The 22,049-nt window shown below is 39.6% G+C and overlaps 1 protein-coding gene and 1 long non-coding RNA gene across 15 annotated transcripts in view; one reads left to right on the top strand and one right to left on the bottom strand.

The window, feature by feature from the left end:
* Positions 1-22,049, top strand: part of PLD1 (phospholipase D1) — a 284,231-nt gene that overhangs the window by 225,535 nt on the left and 36,647 nt on the right. For 9 of the 14 annotated variants that reach the window (XM_042234517.2, XM_060393741.1, XM_060393729.1 and 6 more), the window contains 2 exons: positions 1,521-1,638; positions 3,628-6,272. In XM_042234517.2, coding sequence (XP_042090451.1) covers positions 1,521-1,638; positions 3,628-3,852 — 343 coding nt within the window. In that variant the 3' untranslated portion in view covers positions 3,853-6,272. Of the gene's footprint in view, positions 1-1,520; positions 1,639-3,627; positions 6,273-22,049 lie in introns of those variants that run through there. The other 5 variants (XR_009595050.1, XR_009595051.1, XM_060393699.1 and 2 more) reach the window with 1 other exon arrangement.
* LOC132657215 (uncharacterized) overlaps positions 7,000-22,049 on the bottom strand; it is a 108,853-nt gene continuing 93,803 nt past the window's right edge. Inside the window, exon 3 of the long non-coding RNA XR_009595058.1 lies at positions 7,000-10,153. This is a non-coding gene — a long non-coding RNA (uncharacterized LOC132657215). The remainder of the gene's footprint in view (positions 10,154-22,049) is intronic.

A 22,049-nucleotide genomic window follows, 5' to 3' on the forward strand; every position in this document is an offset into this window, starting at 1 on the left:
TTGTTTAGAGGCAATCTTGCATTGAATCCTGAAAGATGGTAGGTGGGGAAGGAAAAGACTCCCTGGCTACTCCCATCTCATACTCTTAAAACACACCTGGTATTTACCACATTTTAACCAATTCCTTCTGAAGGTGATTCTTTATTCGATGTTGATCTTACCCACCAAAATAACTCCACCCAGAGAGGCTCCATGTCTTTCATGTTCATTTCTATACCCTAGAGTTCAGCGTAGTTCTTGGCCCAAGGGAGGGAAGAGGGAAGGTTAGAAGGGAAAAATGGGGGTAAGAAGGTTGGGTCTTGGTTAAGAGCACAGGTTTAGGAGTTAGGTGATCCAGGTTGGAGTCCCAGATTGACAGCTTATTAAGCTGTATGACCTTGAAAGAGTTACTTAAACTTTCTGTGCCTAGTTCCCTTTTCTGTAAAAGGAAAATAATAATAGTTGTTCCCTTTTTATTATTTTAAAAAAAATTTTTAATAGTTACTTCCTCATAGGCTGTTGAGGATTTACTGAGATCATTTTTGGAAAGGGCTCAGCATATTGGCTGGCACATTCTTTGACTGCCAGTCCTATCTTCCAAGGTCCTCACCCTTCTAGGCCAAATTACAAGGACTCTCTTAGAATGAAGTGAAGGTCTTTCTTGACTAGTAGTTAAAACTTTCAAGCATTATAACAACTTAGGGTTTTTTGTTTTGTTTTGCAACTTAGGATTCTTTTTTTCATAAAGACACACACTTAGTCTTTTTTTGTATATTTATTTATTTTTAATTGGAATATAATTGCTTTACAATATTGTGTTGGTTTCTGCCATATGTCAACATGAATCAGCCATAGGTATACATGTGTCTCCCTCTTGACCCTCCCTCCCACCTCCCACCCCTTCCCACACCTTCAAATTTTCACAGAACACTGGTTTGAGTTCCTCGAGTCATACAGCAAATTCCCACTGGCCATCTATTTTACGTACGGTAATGTGTATATTTCCTCAATTCGTCCCACCCTACTCTCTCAACTCATCTCACGTGCTCCCTCCCCTACATGTCCACAATCTGTTCTCTGTCTTCATCTCCATTACTGCCCTGCAAATAGACTCATTAGTACCATCTTTTAGATTCCATATATGTGTGTCAATATATAATATTTGTTTCTCTCTGACTTACTCCAATCTATATAATAAGCTCTAGGTTCATCTACCACATTAGAACTGACTCAAATGCACTCCTTTTTATGGCTGAATAATATTCCATTGTATATATGTAACATTGCTTCTTTATCCATCTGTTGATGGATATCTAGGTTACTTCCAGGTCCTAGCTATTGAAAATAGTGCTGCAATGAACATTGGGGTACATGCTGTCTTTTTCTCTTGTGGACACATGGCTTCCTTTAATTTCCTTTTGAAAAAAAAAAAAATAGGCTTGTATGGTTGAGTGCCTGAATTACTGTACCATTTGAAACAGTGCCTGCAAACAAACTGCTTTTGTCTCAGTTACTCATTCAGGAGGACACTTATATTTCAGGGTTGTTCTCGGCTATCTTTCTGGCCCCAGTGAAGACATTCAGGATCCAGTGAGTGACAAATTCTTCAAGGAGGTGTGGGTTTCAACAGCAGCTCGAAATGCTACAATTTATGATAAGGTGAGATTTTCATATCCTCCTCCTTTTTAAATTGAATCACATCACAAAAGTATATCATTATTTCTGCATGTTATTGGTACAGAGTATTCTTAACGAGTGTAAAAACACAACATACCTCCAAATTATAATCAAATAATTCTTTGTAGACATTAAGAAAACAGAGTCAAAAAGAGCCATGGATTATGGTTTAGAAGAGACTTCAGTGGCATTCTGGTCTCAGATTCCAGAATCCCATCATGAGCATCCTTAGCAGGTGGTTACCCAGACTTTGCACATGTCTAGCAATAAAAAGAAAAAGCAGATGGGATCAAAAAATGAGTCAGACCTGGGTTCAGCCCAGCTCACACAGTTGCTGGTGGCATAAGTATGTGTATAGTAATTTCATGTTCTGAGCCTTCCTTTCTTTCCTCTCTTATAAACTGGAGGGAATATTCATGAGGTGGTCATGAGGATAAAAAATAATCTGTTAAATGTATTTAGTACATAGCACATGGTAGATTATATCCATTCTAGTGACGAAGCTTATTAATAATGAGAAACTCCCTCATTTGGACAGTTGTAATTTTGGAAAGGTGTTTTAAAACCAGCTTCATCTGTTAGGGAAGCCAAATGCTTCTTCTAGTACATTCCATCCATTAGTGATGACAAAGGGTGTGCAAGAGTTAAGAGTCCCCCAACCCTGGAACAGGTTATGTCGTGAAGTAGCTAGCTTTCCATCACAGAAAATATTCAAGCTGAGATCCATTGACTCTATCATGTGACTGTCTATCATAAACAGGATAAGAGGGCATTCTTCTGACTTCCAGACTCCCTTCAGCACAGAAAATTCATCTGTGAACACAAAAATTCATGTTTCTAATGAAACAACAATTACCTACATAGACATATTTCATACTGAGGACTCAAGGCCATGATTAAATAGGTCATGTGTGTGGAGTATTTTTAAAATGCAGGGCACAGCCTAGTTTGGATCCTGGATTGGGAGGAGTAACAGCTCTAGAAGACATTTGGGGAATAATCAGATCAATCTCAATATGGGCCATATCTTAAATGACATGAAATTGATTTTCTGAGGTGTGAGAATGGTATTGTGGATACATAGGCACATGTCCTTATTCTTAAGAAATGCATGCTGAGGTATTCAGGTGTGAAGTGTTATGTGAAACTTATTTTTAATTAGCAAAATACATGTATAACTGATAACTGTAAGTATAGGTACTGACATGAACATTTTTCAAAATAAAAAGTTAGAGAAAATATACAATTTTTCTTTTAGACGTGAACCTCCAGTGAAATGCAGGGATGATTATTATCCAAAACAATTAACCTTAAAGCGGGCTATCACTCATGAATCTCCTCACCACTGGGTTGACCTTATCCTGTGGTCGGTCACGGGATAATGCAGATTCAACATGCATGTGTGCGCTGTCACTCAGTCACGTCTGACTCTTGTGACCCCATGGCCTGTAGCCCACCAGGAGTCTCTGTTCATAGGATTCTCCAGGCAAGAATACTGGAGTGGGTTGTCATGCCCTCCTCCAAGGGATCTTCTCTACCCAGGGGTTGAGCCCAGATCTCCACCATTGGCAGACCAGTTCTTTACCACTAAGCCACCTGGGAAGCACCCCTCCCCCATAGATCAGATATAGGATCTATCTTTTTTTTTTTTTTTTCCCCATACTGCATGGTATGTAGAACTTCTCCAGCTAGGAATTGAGCCCATGCCCCCTGCATGGAAACTCAGAGTCTCAACCCCTGAACCACCAAGAAAGTCCTCTATGATTTTTTTTTTTTTTTTGATGGAAGCAAACGTAGGATTCTCTGTAGCAAATAAAAGAAACAACCCTTCAATCAGGTCTGTGATATAACATAAAACTAATATATGTTTCATAAAACATAGGCTTTGTCTGTCAGAATGAGTATTTTCCAGAAAGGGGATATGCTTTCTTTTAAACTTATCACTCAGTTTCCTATTTGCATTTTAATCAGGTGTTCCGGTGCCTTCCCAATGATGAAGTACACAATTTAATTCAGCTGAGAGACTTTATAAGCAAGCCCGTATTAGCAAAGGAGGATCCCATTAGAGCTGAGGAAGAACTGAAAAAGATCCGTGGGTTCTTGGTGCAATTCCCCTTTTATTTCTTATCTGAAGAGAACCTACTGCCTTCTGTTGGAACCAAGGAAGCCATGGTGCCCATGGAGGTCTGGACTTAAGCGTTGTGCTTGTTCGCAGCTCCGAGACTTCCACTTGGAAGAGTACACGTCACATTCGGACTTTCTGGAGACCCAACAGACAGACCCAGACCCAGAGCACACATCCACCCCTTGGATTGCAACTTTTTGGGTTAACTTGGAAGGGCTGCCGTCATACTGATGTAAGGACAGTGAACATCGGCATGGCTTTATAATTCCTCATGCCTCTCCTTGTGAAAAAGGGACTGCATTCTTAGGTAGCATATACCCAACAGCGTCAACACATATTTCAATTCCGTGATGTCAACACGTGTTTCAATTCCGTGATGTATACCAAAGTGCATTTTCTTTGCTAACAAGAATTTATCTGTAACTGATCTATGTTGCCAAAAGTTGTCTGAACCTCCTTAATTTCCTCTGATCCTCACACATGCAGCTGTTGTTTGCTGGACCTTGTATCCATACAGGTTCTGTTTGACAGTGTTTATTGCTAGAAGATGTTGTGATGCTGCTCTGAGATTCTTGAAGGTTCCATGGGATGCTCTGCCCATCTGGTCCTAGAGTCGTGGTGTGTGCCCAACCAAGGATGTGGTCCTTCTTCCTTTCCAGTGACTGAAAGGGCTGGACAGACCTTAGTCTATATAGCAGCCCATGTTAGGTACTTTTGATAATATTGTTGGTGTGTATCTTGACACGACAGAGCAACAGGAAAGAATTAAATTTGGTTATTACAGCAGAGATTTCACTTTACCTCCAAAGGCACCGACAAGATGTGTCCTTATGATAGGGCCCACCGGATCAGATTTGAAAACATGTGTAGGATATTTGATTACACAGCAACCCATAAAACTCAAAGACAGAGCATATAGCCTTCAGAAATCACCAACATGTTGGTGGGAATCAGATTCAGATAAGGAAAGAACATTTCTTACAGTCCTGTAAAATTTCCTGCCATCCTTAGCTGCCAGATTGATTGAAATTGGAGTTTCCACATTTCAAAATAAAACCAGAAAATACAACTTGTCTTTCAAGAGAATCAGGGGCTTCATAACTCATGCCAAGTGAATGAGTATGAGCCCAGCCTTATTTGATATTCAGCTCTCCAGCTATGCTACTTTCTAGAAGAAAAATTGATTGTAAAATACATGTACCATCTCTTGCATTATTAAATAAGCATTAACATTCCACTAGAGTTCCAAAGAGGTTAGGATTATTTATTAATTCACACTATCCTCATCTGTGAATTGTTCAGGAAATACATTTCTCCTTTTTGGATGTTAACATACCCTTTGATACCCCATAGCTCCAGTTTTATTAAGCAGAACTACTCTTACAACTTGAAGAACTAACATGGGTTCCCAACAGGCCATAAATTATGGTATAGATGGGGCTTCCCTGGTGACTCAGACAGTAAAGAATCTGCCTGCAATGCATGTGATCTGGGTTCGATGCCTGGGTCAGGAAGATCCATGAGAGAAGGGAATGGCAGCCCACTTCAATATTCTTGCCTGGAGAATCCCACGGACAGAGGAGCCTGGCAGACTATAGTCCATGGGGTCACAAAGAGTAGGACACGACTGAGTGACTAACACTTTCACATTCACACTTACACTGGGTGCAATAATTACACCTTTATGGGTTACCGGACAGAATCCTGTCCAAAGAAGTAAGGACCCATACCTGTTTCATAGAGCTGATAGTCCAGTGGAAAAGATTAAATAGGAACATAAAGCCAGTGAAACAGCATAAAGTCAGTTCGCAGGAAAGAGACAGTGTTACATACCCACAAGAGAGTTTTACAAATGAGGTGAGACTGTGTAAACAACAATGGAAATTAATATGCTTTTATGGTGGCTGAAGATGAAAAAATGGCTTCATTCTATAGCTGTCATAAATAAGACATTTGCTATTTATGAAGTTTAGATTGGCATTTAAAGTGTTGAGTGTATGTGGAATACCTAAGGATTTCTCATATTTTCTTTTTAAATGTAGAAGAGTCAAACAACTGGCTCTTGAACGGGCCCTTTCTCTTTGGAAAAAAAAAAAAAGCACGTAATACAACCTCTCCCCATTTTATAGCTGAGGAAACTGAGACCCTTGTTAGTTGATGGGCTCACCGAAGTTCACCCATTAGGACTAATGACATTGCTGCAGTCCACTACTGGCCTCTCATTTCACTCATCACTGCCCCACAATGAGGAGATGCAATAGATTTCAGAGAGGATGTCTCTAAACTATTTTGAACCCTGTGATCTTATGGATTTATGTGCTTGTCCGTCTCCCTCAACTAGAATGGAAGCTCCACGGGGCAGGGACTTTCCTGTGTTTTGTTCATAACGTTATCTCCAGAGCTTGAAACAGAACCTGGTTCATAGGAGGTGCTCAGTACATGTTTGCTGGATGAATAAAGGAGATGGAGGAGAGATTTAATGAAATGAAAACCTTACGGAGTCTCAGACAAGAAATCTTCCTGCTATTGCTAAAGAAACTGTTAGCAAGGTTCTTTTCTACTGAATCTTCTCAAAGGCAAGATGTTTATCTGCAAATAGAGGGGCTACAAGATTTATTTGGGTATATTTTATGGGAAGTTCAGTGCCACAATTCCTTGCTGTGCAGTGGCAGTTTACATAGTGCCCCATTCTGTAAAAATTGCATGGGCTGTGCACACAAGAGGTTAGACCTAATTACCCATTGTTCTCTGACACCATTACTACCTACTAGAAGTTCAAATACTTTAACATTGCAGTGTCTGATATAAACTTTAGAATGCAAGGGATTTTGCATCTTGAAAAACTATTACGAATCTGTACAACATTTTAAATTGACTATAATGTTTTGAAATTACAAAAGGTAATTATAGCCTTTAAGTGCTGTACCTGAGATTCTGATAATCCATGTAATAATATTTGCTTTCAAGAAGGGAAAAAAAAAATCTGTGATTATAAGAGGTGAAGGGTAGAAAGTGGTCATGGCCTATTAAAGCTATTCATGCTGGCCAAGCTTAGTCATTGGAGGACACTCAGCACAGCAGGTCAGGCGCAGGCGTTTGCTCTGGAACAGGTATCCACTTGGTGACTCACCCTCCAATGGGACTGTCTTCTTTTTCAGCTGTAAAGCATCACAGAAGGGCTTGGAGAGCTGGTCATTAGATAATTGAGTGACATATTGTAAAACAAAACATTTATTTTATTTTAATAGCATCTTTGGAAAAAAAATTTTATCTCTAGGTAATCAAAAACGTAAGTAGTTAACCTCTTATGTAATAATGGGAAAATGTAATATATTGTGAATTAACAGTCTTCCAGATGAAAACAGCAAGCCAGGAAACCTTTTGTAGCAGATGTAAGATAACAGGCAGCACAGGCTTTATAGACATTATGAAGACCCTGCACTTCTTTCTGCCTCTCCTCATTCCTTATTCTTTCGACCACTGGCCCCATCCAGAGCCCTTCCTTATTATGGAAGCCATTTTAGAGGGCAAGAAAGAGCTTTCTGGGGAAAAAAGAAAAAAACCATGAGGCCTCTATAATAAATTTTCAGTTTAACTCACACTTTCAAGTGGTTGACAAAATACTACTATTTTTTAACAGAGGTAGTGGTTCTTTTTGACATTTCTGATCTGATGCAGCACGTGAGCATTCTCAGATGCCTGTCACCCTCTGGAGAGGGGCTAAAGAGGACTCTTCATGTCGTCTCACCTCTCTCTATTCTCTCATTATGAAATGAGCAAATGTTATAGGATTTGTAGTGTGCTTAGGAATCCTCTGAGGTCAATTAATACTGGCAATTTGGAGGTTTAAAATGCGTTTTACCAGGCATCAGTTCATTTCAGTCCCTGAGTTGTGTCTGACTCTTTGCGACCCCATGGACTGCAGCACGTCAGGCCTCCCTATCCATCACCAACTCCTGGAGTTTACCCAAATTCATGTCCATTGAGTCGGTGATGCCATCCAACCATCTCATCCTCTGTCATCCCCTTCTCCTCCCACCCTCAATCTTTCCCAGCATCAGGGTCTTTTCAAATGAGTCAGTTCTTCGCATCAGGTGGCCAAATTACCAGGCATAGGCCTTGAGAAATTCTTGAATCTAGAAATTCACTGGAAAAGGATTCACCATCTATCAAAAAGTTGCAGGTGAAGAATCAATGGATTTGCCTTATGTTTAGGGGAGGCAGATACCATCACAAATGCCTAATGGCATTTAATTCACATGTGATATATTACTAGGTTTGACTTCAGATTAGAAGGATTCATTAAAGGAAACAAAAATGCTGTGACTGAATTTATTATAGGTTATCTTATTTTTTCCTTTATATCAGTTTTAAATTTTAACTTAAAAACAAAAAGTTAATCTAAAATAAATGAAAATTTGTCACACTAATCATTTTAAACTTTTACGTTTTAAAGTCAGAGACTGGGATGGCCGTCCAACCAACATGTAGGCTTAAATACTCTTTTCTATCTCCAGCAACTCAATTGTTAACTTTATTCTAGATACAGGCACTTAAGTGAATGTTGTCCTACTTCTGCTCAACACTGGGAAATATATCATCCTGTTCTCCTAAGGTATATTCCACTTGGATTCATCACATAAAATGGTCTGGGTCAAAAATACTGATACTCTTCCTCAATCATTCTAAAAATTCATACTAGAGTGTTGTAGTTGGAGCACATGTCTCTGACACGAAAACCAAATACATACTGATGAACATTCACCCATTCAGAACATTCAGGTATTCTGGACAGAGCTCAGGCCCCTAGCCTCACCCTTACGACAGGCTTTGGCAAACTAAGACTGAGCCTCCTGTGTCTGTAAATAAAGTTTTACTTGATTGCAGCCATGTCCATTTGTTTACATGCCTCATGACCAAATGATCTGCAAATCCAAACTACTAGCTGTCCTTAAGAAATGTTTACTGATCCTTCCTCCAGAGAGAGCAGAGAATGTCCAGTTAGAATACCTCAACCAAACAGATTTGGGTGAGTTTTATTCTCTTCCATGAGCAAGGTTTTCAACTCTTCCCTATCCCAGAGCCAGCATTCTATAATAGAATAATGGTAACAAGGTCAAGTTCTTTCAGGAATGAAAAGTCATATGAGTTTTGGTTCTGAAAGAGTTATTGTCAACTCATGCAATCTCCTCCCAGCTGAGCACTCAATATGAAGCACTGTTGATAATGTTTTTAACTAAAGTGTTCAATGAGGATGGATAGACCTAACGGTTTGTATTCAGAATGACAATTGTGAACTCAAGAAACTCAGTCTCCCTGGATTTTCCTTCTGTAAAGCCATGGAAATGATACATGTATCCATTCTCTGCCTCACAGTCAGTGCTTTCGATGCCGACTCCCTTAACTGACTTTTAAAATGTAAATATTCATTAATTAAGCAATTAAAAGTGTGAAATCAGCAGTGTCCCTCTCTTTGAAAAGAAGATTCCTTCTTCTGCACATCAGGTTTTTAGAGCCAGCACAATGTAGGTCTGAGCTGGAGACAGAAGTGTCACCCTGGAGCAGGTGTCAGAGCCCCAGCATCCCCTGCCGTTCCCAGTCCTTCTCACAAGCTTCATGCACAAGTCTCAGCAGCACCCAGAAAGAGAAAGAAACAGAAGCTGCCCTTTTGCCCCCTCCTCTTTCAGTTACTACCTATTCCCTGAAAGCTGACCACTTTCCCTAGGTTTTGAAACAGAGATTAGTTTTGTCTATTTTTGTACCCCACTGACTTTTCCAACAAGGACACCCTCAGCCTTTATCTCTACTAGGCGTCTTGCAAGCTCTCTTTGGCTTCCAGGGGACTGCTCACATTTGTAGATTCATCCTGGGCTCCTCTCTCTCCGTTTCACTTCTTCAGGGTCTGGCTTGTTCTTCCCATTCCACTCAGATTCGATGGTTTCCCTGCCATCTCTCTGCTTGCCTGCAGCCCTGCTCTGCCTTCTAAGCTCCAGACACATTAGATGTCTGAGCAATAACTATCTCTACTTCTCCACATGGGTCTGAGAGAGCGAGTAGAGAGGCAGAGAGAAACCCATCAGAGGCAAAACTGTAGCATGGAGACGTGCCCTCTGCAGCACTGGTGACCTCAGAGGTAGGGGGACAGCCTGTGTGGTGAGGCATCAACAGTGCCCCCTAGAATGGGCCTGTGGATTTGCTTTCATAATATAGTAATTCTTATTCTAGAAGCTTGTAATTTCTTTGAAGACAAGGGTCTTCTTTCTTCATACTTCACGTAGGGCTTGTCACAATGGGTAGTATATTGTTCAGGTCATGTGGAAAGTGATTTGAAAGCTTTCTTTGCTCATGGTATGTGAGATTCATCAGGCCAATCTGTAAAGAGGGTGAGAACATAAAGAATTGAGTTGTTTTATGTTAGAGTGGAGGGGGTAAGAAGTAGATTTCTAAATCCTCTTTATATTTACAAAGTCTCAATAACTTTTTAAAATACAGTCTGAGCTGTGATAATGGAATTTTTAAACATCGTCAAAATCACATTTGAAAGATTAAAGAAAATTAAATAGTTTTTCCAATGATATTTGGCTATTCACTTTCTAGACAGTAAGTAGGTCAAAAGGTGGGTTTAGAATTGCACCAGATAACTCAGTGGGCGAACATTTGCTGATTCATGAGAGACAAAAACAGGAGCGGTACTTTTAAAAAGTCTTTTAACATAAAGACATTTTCTGAGCCTCTTTTTCATAACAAGTCTTCATTCATAAGAAATTTTGCACTACCATGCATTCCCTAGATAAAGAGAAGGGGACACTAAGGTAAAAGACAAAATCAGAAAATTTTTTTCCCCACATTTTGCTTATCCCACTAAGACTTTTTTTTTTAAGTTTTTTTTGAAGTACAGTTGCTTTACAACACTGTGTTAGTTTCAGTTCTACAACAAAGTGAATCAGCTAAATGTACACATATATCCCCTCTGTTTTGGATTTCCTTCCCGTCATACTAAGATTTTTTAAACTTATGTATGTTTTTATTGAATGAAATTCAGTAAATTAAATTCTATAGTGCTTACAATTTTCAAAATTTCCATATACATGATTTCATATAACCTCATAATAAGCCCCCCGTTTTTAAATCCCCCGTCCCTATTGCCCCTCCGTTCCCTCCCCATTGGTAACTTTCCGTTTGTTCTCTGTATCTGCGAGTCTACTTCTTTTTTGTTTCATTCACGAGTTTGTTGTATATTTTAGATTCCATTTGTCTTTGTTGTCTGATTTATTTCACTTACCATAATACCTTCCATTCATGTGGCTGCAAATGGCAAAATTTAAAGTCAGGAAGTTCCTGATTGGCTGCTTAAATTATCTTTCCCTCACCCTGCTAATTACCTGCTCTTAGGCCCAGAACAGCCCAGCCCCGGATCATAGATGCCTTTTTGTTTGAAATCGGTGTGAGATGTCACTGTGCGATACTCCTTTCTATCACACTTTCATATGCTCTTTCTTTTGAAACTCTGGATTTTTTTTCCAGTTTTTTTTTTTCTTTAATTTTAAATCTCAACTTCTAGTACAGAATACTGAGTAAATCACATTCCTCAGTCCAAGGTCCATTAAGACTCCCTCTCTTGTTTAACTCATTTGTTACTTATTTTAATCTATACATTCCATTCATTTTCTCCTCCTTGCAGTGATCAGTATTAATCATTTTAATGTATTTTTGTGTATCTTTTTACTTGAATGTATTCTTGTAAAATGTGTACTCTTGTTTGAGGAATTTTTATTTACATAAATAATATTATTTCTGGGAAAGCACTAATTTTAATACTTAGGTATGTTGATGTATGCAGGTCCGACCTCTTGCATTTAATCATAGAGCTTAACTGTTACGCAATCATCACATTTCATCCATCACTTTCCCACAAACTGACCCCAGGTTACCTCCAGCTACCCAGCACCACGTACATGCTGCCGTGAAAATACTCATACCATAGGGCTGCTTGAGTAGCCTCACAATATGGCAGTTAGCTTCCTTCAGAACGAGTGATCCGAGAGAAAACTAAGCAGAAAACATACGTCTTTTATGACCTAGTCTTGGAAGTCACAAACCATCATTACAACACTATCCTATTGATTATACCAGTCAGCGCTGTTCAGAGTGGGAGAAGACTAGAGATCTTCCTTGACTTATGATGTGGTTATGCCCCAACAAACCCGCTTCTAAATTGAAAATATTGTTAAATCGAAAATGTATTTAGTATGCCTAACCTACCAAACGCATTAGCCTAGCCTACCTTAAATGCGCTCAGAACACTTACATTAGTCTATAGTTAGGCAACATCAACATAAAGCCTATTTCAAAATAAACTGTTGAATACCTCATGTAATTTATTGAATATTATACCACAAGTGAAGAACTTCTGTATGGTTGTATGGGTGCACAATGGTTGTAATAGCGGCAGTTGTTTACCTTTGTGATTGTGATGCTGGAAGCTATGGGCTTGCCACCACTACCCAGTACCACAGAGTATTGCACTGCATGTTCTGAGCCTGGGAAAAGATAAAGTTTTACATCTGAAGTATAGTTTCTATTGCATACTTATCCCTTCAAAAGTTTTAAGTCAAACCATCATTAAGTCAGGGACCATATATATATACAGCATGAGTACTGGGAGGTGGGGTCACTGGGGTCATATTGGGGGCTCGACACCATAAACATCAACTATTATACTTTTTTATTTATTTGTTTTTAATTGAAGGATAATCGCATTACAGAATTTTGTTGTTTTCTGTCAAACATCAACATGAATCAGGCATAGGTACACCCATGTCCCCTCCCTCCCGAACCTTCCTCCTCATCCCACCCTTCCAGATTGTCACAGAGGCCCTGATTGAGTTCCCTGAGTCATACAGCAAATTCCCACTGGCTATCTATTTTACATATGGTAATGTAACTTTCCATGTTACTCTCTCCATACATCTCACCCTCTCCCTCCTCCCCTCCTCCCATGACCATAGGTCTGTTCTCTGTCTGTCTCTCCATTGCTGCCCTGGAAATAAATTCCTCAGTACCATCTTTCTAGATTCCATATATATGCATCAGTGTATAATATTTATATTTTTCTTTCTGACTTACTTCACTCTGTATAATAAGCTCTAGGATTGTCCACCTCAGTAGACCTGACTCAAATGTGTTCCTTCTTCTGGCTGGGTAGTTTCCATTGTATATATGTACCACAACTTCTTTATCCATTCATCTGTCGGAGGGCATCTAGGTTGCTTCCATATTCTAGCTATTGTAAACAGTGCTGCAGTGAACATTGGGGTACATGTGTCTTTTTCAATTTTTATTTCCTCGGGGTATATGCCTAGAAGTGGGATTGCTGGGTCTTATAGTGGTTTTATTCCTAGTTTCTTAAGTAATCTCCATACCATCTTCCATAGTGGCTATATCCATTTACATTCCCGTCAGCAACACAAGAGGGGTCCCTTTCCTCCACACCCTTTCCAGCATTTGTTTGTAGACTGTAGACTTTTTGATGATGGCCATTCTGACTGATATGAGGTGGTCTCTCATAGTTTTGATTTGCATTTCTCTAATGATGAGCAATGTTGAGCATCTTTTCACGTGTCCGTTAGCCATCTGTATGTCTTCTTTGGAGAAATGACTGTTTAGGTCTTTTCCCCACTTTTTGATTGAGTAGTTTATTTTTCTGGTATTGAGTTGTATGAGCTGCTTGTTTATTTTGGAAATTAATTCTTTGTCAGCTGTTTCCTTTGCTATTATTTTCTCCCATTCTGAGAGTTGTTTGTAGTTTCCTTTGCTGTACAAAAGCTTTTAAGTTTAATTAGGTCCCACTTGTTTATTTTTGTTTTTATTTCTATTACTCTAGGAGATGGGTCAAAGAGGATCTTGCTTTGATTTATGTCATCGAGTATTCTGCCTAGGTTTTCCTCTAAGAGTCTTATAGTTTCTGGTCTTACATTTAGGTCTTTAATCCATTTTGAGTTTATGGAACAAGATAGAGAGCCCAGAGATAACCCCCCATGCACCTATGAGTACCTTATTTTTGACAAACAAGGTAAGAATATACAATGGGGCAAAGACAGCCTCTTCAATAAGAGGTGCTAGGAAAACTGGACAGATACATGCAAAAGAATGAGATTAGAACACTTCCTAATGCCATGTATTTCTATTTTTTCCCAGACTTCTTGTTTCCCAGATAGATATTTGGTTTTTCTCTGTTCTTTTCCTGAGTTGATTACCTGTGTGATAATTCTGCTCCCTAGAAGATGTACATTACCTTCCCACACATGCAAGAATCCGAAAGCTTCTTGTATGCATATCCACACTGAGTTCTATTATAAGAATTGTCAAATGGTTGTCAAATGCCACTCATAAAAGGGAAAATGACACTAGGTTTACCCCTGAAAAAGGAGCCCCTTGTATTCAGGATCCCAAATTTCAAATAAGCCATGGTATTTTTGTTGTTGTTAACTTAAGCCGACCTCGACTCTTCTTTCTATTGTTGTAAGCAGTGAGCCCTGTTTTACCTGATTTCATTTTTTAAGATGTATGTGTGAAATAACATGTATATTAGTAAGATACCTGGCCGTTTTTAGAAGTCAAAGAGGTATAGATGGCAGAAGCATTCTCTTTGAAGCTTTCATAGGTCAGAAAAAGCTACAACAAATGTGGTGGTCTCTGAAAGGAATGTTTTATTGCAAATAGAAAATGGTCATTAGTAACAACTCTGACATTATACTGCATGAAACATTTACATGTTAAGTATTCTTTCTGCTTCTGCTGGTCTGCGACCCTTGAATTCTTCACACATGAAGACATGGGTGCATATCAAATAAAAGATTAAGGATCATGGATAATAGCAATACAGTGGGGAACCAAGTGTTCACGTTTCACTAGGAAAAATAAAAAGAAAGAGAGAAACTTATCACTGCCATTTTTTATTTATTGACGCAAAAATGCTGTTCAGCACAAATGTAGTGATTATCATCCAAAGTGAAATACAGATGAGTATTGAGAGTCTGAGGGGAAAGCAAAGGCCTTGAGAGTTTCTCCCATCACATAGACCAGCGAAATAAATTACTGAACCATACATGAGCCCCAAAGCAAACTACTTCAATTTAATTCTTCACCCTTCATTCCTATGCTAAGATAAGCATATGATGGACCATTAACAGCCTCCTATGGGAAACCTGCCTCTGGTGGAGATTATTTGTAATAACTCTGCTACCTAGAACATGTACATTACCTTCCTGCACTTGCAAAAATCCTCATTGGGTGCTCGGGATCCCTGTGTCTGACCTAAGAAACGCCAGTCAAGGGACCACCAATTTATCCCCTTCCCCGATGTCACCAAAACCGGTATACTTCAAGCAAGACTAATAGACTTGGGTGTGTGCCTTGCTTGATCTCTCTGGAGATTTATAGTTAGGAATGGAAATTTGGAGGAGTCAAAGATAGATAATTACTAATTGAACATCCATCATAAGCAAAGCTTCTGATTTCACTGTTGAAGGTAAGACTTGTAGTAAAGAATACATAAGTCAATCAATGAAAGTGCCTAAAAATGGTAAAAGGCCATATATAATATAAAGCATGTACCTAGGGCCAGAAATAGATTCAGGGTTACTGCTTTGGACCTGGCAGTTCCGGACAGCATGCACTAAACCCGAGTACCCTGAATTTTCTATGGTAAATGTATCTCTTCTACTCTATAGCAAGGAGTCTGGGCAAGGAAAAAGTTTGGTCCTGAGATGATATGGGGTGAATATGTGGGTATCTTCTCCATTGACTATGCTGCTATTTCATTCACCACTTCAGGGCCTTCCTTCATCAGATCACACGAGGGACACATAACAGATATTGACCAGGTAAACCTACAGAAGACCAATAAGACCAAAAAATGTCCTCCCTTCTCCAAAGAACTTAAAGTATTTCCAGGTATGATCTCAGAATAGATGCTCATCATGGCAACCCACTCCAGTATTTTTGCCTGGAGAATCCCAGGGACAGAGGAGCTTAGTGGGTTGCCATCTATGGGGTCGCACAGAGTCGGACATGACTCAAGCGACTTAACAGCAGCAGCAGCAGCAAGATCAGAGCAGTTGTCATTTGTTTGCATTTTCTGGAGCAGAGAACTGAGAGATTAAATGACATGGGTAGGGTCTAAACAGGGCTTCTCCGGTGAGTCAGATGGTAAACGCTCCACCTGCAATTCAGGAGACACGGGTTTGATCCCTGGGTCAGGGAAGATCTCCTGGAGAAGGAAATGGCAACCACACCAGTATTCTTGCCTGGAAAATCCCATGGAAAGAGGAGCCTGGTGGGATACAGTCCATGGTGTCAGATGAGTTGGACATAACTTAATGACTAAACCATTACCACCAGTATTCCCTTAGGTGGAAATAACAAATTTTGTTCAGCCATTCATCAATTAACATACATTTGGGTTGTTGACGTCTGTTATTTTTATGAATAAGGCTGATATAAACACTTGCCCACAAGTTTCAGTGTGGACATATGTTTTCATTTCTCTTAAGTCCATATCTGGAAGTGAAATTGCTGGATCGGAAGGTAACTCTTTTACTTTGGGGGGAACTGCCAGACTGTTTTTCATTTCTGTCACCATGTATGATGGTTCAATATCCTCACCAAGACTTGTTCTATCTGGTATTTTTATTATAGTCATCCTAGTTGGTGTGGAGTAGCATCTCCTTGGGGATTTCATTTGCCCTGTCCTGAAGGCTAATGTGCTCTTTGGCCATTTGCCTATCTTCTTTGGAGAAATATCTACTCAGATCCTTTGCCCCTTTTTTATTGGTTTGTCTTTTTGATATTGAGTTTAAGAACTCTTTACATAATCTATACAGAAGTTCCTTGTTAGATATACGATTTTCAAATATTTTTTCCTATTATGTGGTCTGTCTTTTCTCTTTGTTCCTAGTATCCTTTATACCACAGAACTTTTAATTTTGATGAAGCCCAATTTATCTTTTTGTTTTTGTTGCTTGTGCTTTTGGTGATGTATCTGAGAATCTGTTGCTAAATCCAAGGTCACAAAAATTAACCCTGATGTATTTTTCCAAGAGTTTTGTGATTCTGACTTTTCTATTTAGGTCTTTGATCAATTTAGGGTTAATTTTTTTATATAGTGTGAAGTAAGAGTTCAACTTCATTATTTTATATGTGACTATCCTGTTGTGGAAGGAATGATGTTAAAGCTGAAACTTTGGCCACCTCATGTGAAGAGTTGACTCATTGGAAAAGACTCTGATGCTGGGAGGGATTGGGGGCAGGAGGAGAAGGGGACGACAGAGGATGAGATGGCTGGATGGCATCACTGACTTGATGGACGTGAGTTTGAGTGAACTCTGGGAGATGGTGATGGACAGGGAGGCCTGGCGTGCTGCGATTCATGGGGTCGCAAAGAGTCGGACACGACTGAGCGACTGAACTGAACTGAACTGATCCTGTTGTTTCAGCAGCATTTACTGAAAACACTATTCTTTCCCATTTGAACGGTTTTCACATCCATGCTGAAAATTAATTGCCATAGACTCGTGTTTATTTATAGACTTTCAGTTTTATTTTGTAAACATACGTGTCTATACTTAATGCCAATATCACAGTCTTGATTACTCTTGCTTTGTAGTAGGTTTTGAAATTACAAGGTGTATGTCCTCCGATTTGTTGTGCTTTTCCAAGATTGTATTGGCTATTCGGGGTACCTTGTGCTTCCATACAGATTTTAGTATCAGCTTGTCAATTTCTTTTGAAGAACCAGCTGGTATTATGATTGAATTGATCAATTTGAGAGTATTGCCATGTTAACAATATTATGTCTTCTGATCCATGAACAAGGGATTTCTAAATCCCATTTATTTAGATGACCTTTAATTTCTTTCAGCAGTGTTTTATAGTTTTCAGTGCCTCTATTAGGTACCTCTTTTCCCTGGTGGCTCAGATGGTAAAGCGTCTGCCTACAATGTGGGAGACCCAGGTTCGATCCCTGGGTTGCGAATATCCTCTGGAGAAGGAAATGGCAACCCACTCCAATACTCTTGCCTGGAAAATCTCATGGATGGACAAGCGTTGTAGGCTACAGTCCATGGGGTTGCAAAGAGTCGGACACGACTGAGCGACATCACTTTCACTTTGTTAAATTTTATAATGAATACTTTTTTAAAATAAATATTTCTCATGCATACTTGTTCTCAAGTATGGATATAATTACACTAAAAAATTATACCTTTGTTTATCTGAAATTCAAATTTAATTGATCATTCTGTGTTTTACTTGGCAATCCTACTTTAAAAGTGACCAAACACAGAATGAAGCATATGAGCCTACAGCTGTGAAGGGCATCTGAGTATTCAGAGACTGGAAGAGAAAGTTAATTAGGTCTATATAAAAGCAAATATTTACCTCATAGGAGGTTATAACAGTTAATTAGCATAATCTATTTTATCCTGAGATATTGTTCTACTTTAAACTTCACTCTGAAATATGTTGCTTTGAAGAAGAAAGTAAACATTTTGAAAATAATTGCCATTAATCTGAACTTAAAAAAATATTTCAGTATCAGGCTTCAAGGCAGTAAACCCTGAACCATGTCTGTTACTCTCAGCAAAGTCACCTGTATTCTGTATAGACAGAAACTTTTCATACCCATGAAGACTATGTGATACAGATGTGATATGGTGATACAGTTACACCCTTGAGCTCTTACTAGAATTGTTTCATGTTGGAGAAATTATTTTTTCATCCTGATATTTATTAAGAAATAACTCTTTATGTCAAAGTTCTGACCTAAACTTTAATCCCCTCCCCTTGTGTGTGGGTGGACCTGGGACTTGCTTCTAGCAAATGGAATATGGCAAAGGTGACCACATGGACCACAGCCTTGTCTAACTTAATGAAACTATAAGCCATGCCGGGTAGGGCCACCCAAGACAGACAGGTCATGGTGGAGAGTTCTGACAAAACATGGTCCACTGGAGAAGGGAATCGCAAACCACTTCAGTATTCTTGCCTTGAGAACCTCATGAACAGTATGAAAAGGCAAAAAGTTAGGACACTGAAAGATGAACTCCCCAGGTCAGTAGGTGCCCAATATGCTACTTGAGATCAGTGGAGAAATAACTCCAGAAAGAATGAAGAGATGGAGCAAAAGCAATGACAACACCCAGTTGCAGAAGTGACTGGTGATAGAAGCAAAGTCTGATGCTGTAAAGAGCAATATTGCATAGGAACCTGTAATGTTAGGTCCATGAATCAAGGCAAATTCATTTCAGTTCAGTTCAGTTCAGTTGCTCAGTCATGTCCGACTCTTTGCAACCCCATGAATCACAGCACGCCAGGCCTCCCCGACCATCAACAACTCCTAGAATTCACTCAGACTCACGTCCATCGAGTCAGTGATGCCATCCAGCCATCTCATCCTCTGTCGTCCCCTTCTCCTGCCCCCAATCCCTCCCAGCATCAGAGTCTTTTCCAATGAGTCAACTCTTCGCATGAGGTGGCCAAGTCCTGGAGTTTCAGCTTCAACATCATTCCCTCCAGAGAAATCCCAGGGCTGATCTCCTTCAGAATGGACTGGTTGGATCTCCTTGCAGTCCAAGGCAAACTGGAAGTGGTCAAACAGGAGATGGCAAGAGTGAACATCAACATTCTAGGAATCAGCAAACTAAAATGGACTGGAATGGGTGAATTTAACTCAGATGACCATTATATCTACTACTGTGGGCAGGAATCCCTTAAAAGAAATGGAGTAGCCATCATAGTCAACAAAAGAGTCCAAAATGCAGTATTGGATGCAATCTCAAAAATGACAGAATGATCTCTGTTCATTTCCAAGGCAAACCATTCAATATCACGGTAATCTAAATCTATGCCCTGACCAGTAATGCTGAAGAAGCTGAAGTTGAAGGGTTCTATGAAGACTTAAAAGATCTTCTAGAACTAACACCCCAAAAAGATGTCCTTTTCATTATAAGGGACTGGGATGTAAAAGTAGGAAGTCAAGAAATACTTGGAGTTACAGGCAAATTTGGCCTTGAAGTACAGAATGAAGCAGGGCAAAGTCTAATAGAGTTTTGCCAAGAAAACATACTAGTTGTAGCAAACATCCTCTTCCAACAACACAAGAGAAGTCTCTGCACAAGGACATCACCAGATTGTCAATAGTGAAATCAGACTGATTATATTCTTTGTAGCCAAAGATGGAGAAGCTCTATACCGTCAGCAAAAACAAGACCAGGAGCTGACTGTGGCTCAGATCATGAACTCCTTATTGCCAAATTCAGACTTAAATTGAAGAAAGTAGGGAAAACCACTAGACCATCCAGTTACAACCTGAATCAAATCCCTTATGATTATACAGTGGAAGTGACAAATAGAGAAAAGGGCCTAGATCTGATAGACAGAGTGCCTGAAGAACTATAGGCGGAAGTTCATGACATTGTACAGGAGGCAGGGATCAAGACCATCCCCCAAAAAAAGAAATGCAAAAAGGCAAATGGTTGTCTGAGGACGCCTTGCAAATAGTTGTAAAAAGAAGAGAAGTGAAAGGCAAAGGAGAAAAGGAAAGATATACCCATTTGAATGCAGAGTTCCAAAGAATAGCAAGGAGAGATTAGAAAGCTTTGCTCAGTGATCAGTGCAAAGAAATAGAGGGAAACAATAGAATGGGAAAGACCAGAGATCTCCTCAAGAAAATTAGAGATACCAAGGGAACATTTCATGCAAAGATGGGCTCAATAAAGCAGAGAAATGGTATGGACCTAACAGAAGCAGAAGATATTAAGAAGAGGTGGCAAGAATACATAGAAGAACTGTACAAAAAAGATCTTCATGACCCAAATAATCATGATGGTGTGATCACTCACCTAGAGCCAGACATCCTGGAATGTGAAGTCAAGTGGGCCTTAGGAAGCATCTCTATGAACAAAGCTAGTGGAAGTGATGGAATTCCAGTTGAGCTATTTCAGATCTTAAAAGATGATGCTGTGAGAGTGCTGCACTCAATATGCCAGCAAATTTGGAAAGCTCAGCAGTGGCCACAGGACTGGAAATGGTCAGTTTTCATTCCAGTCCCAAAGAAAGGCAATGCCAAAGAATGCTCAAACTACCACACAGTTGCACTCATCTCACATGCTAGTAAAGTAATGCACAAAATTCTCCAAGCCAGGCTTCAGCAATACGTGAACTGTAACTTCCAGATGTTCAAGCTGGATTTAGAAAAGGCAACCAGAGATCAAATTGCAAACATCTGCTGGATCATCAAAAAAGCAAGAGAGTTCCAGAGAAACCTCTATTTCTGCTTTATTGACTATGCCAAAGCCTTTGACTGTGTGGATCACAATAAACTGTGGAAAATTCTGAAGGAGATTGGAATACCAGACCACCTGACCTGCCTCTTGAGAAATCTGTATGCAGGTCAGGAAGCAAGAGTTAGAACTGGACATGGAACAACAGACTGGTTCCAAGTAGGGAAGGGAGTACGTCAAGGCTGTATATTGTCACCCTGCTTATTCAACTTATATGCAGAGTACATCATGAGAAATGCCGAACTGGATGAAGCACAAGCTAGAATCTAGATTGCCAGGAGAAATATCAATAACCTCAGATATGCAGATGACACCACCTTTATGGCAGAAAGCAAAAAAGAACTAAAGAGCCTCTTGATGAAAGTGAAAAGGAGAGTGAAAAAGTTGGCTTAAAACTCAGCATTCAGAAAACTAAGATGGTGACATCTGGTCCCATCACTTCATGGGAAATAGATGGGGAAACAGTGGAAACAATGTCAGACTTTATTTTTGGGGGCTCCAAAATCACTGCAGATGGTGACTGCAGCCATGAAATTTAAAAAAACGATTGTTCCTTGAAAGAAAAGTTATGACCAACCTAGATAGCATATTAAAAAGCAGAGACATTACTTTGCCAATAAAATCCATCTAGTCAAAGCTATGTTTTTTCCGGCAGTCATGTATGGATGTGAGAGTTAGACTGTAAAGAAAGCTAAGAGCTAAAATTGATGCTTTTGAACTGTGATGTTGGAGAAGACTTTTGAGAGTCCCTTGGATAGCAAGGAGATCAACCTAAAGGAAAGTCCATCCTAAAGGAAATTAGTCCTGAGTGTTCATTGGAAGGACTGATGCTGGAGCTAAAACTCCAATACTTTGGCCACCTGATGCAAAGAACTGACTCATTTGAAAAGACCCTGATGCTGGGAAAGATTGAAGGTGGGAGGAGA

This window comes from Ovis aries, chromosome 1 (assembly GCF_016772045.2).
Source record: "Ovis aries strain OAR_USU_Benz2616 breed Rambouillet chromosome 1, ARS-UI_Ramb_v3.0, whole genome shotgun sequence".
NCBI lineage: Eukaryota > Metazoa > Chordata > Mammalia > Artiodactyla > Bovidae > Ovis > Ovis aries.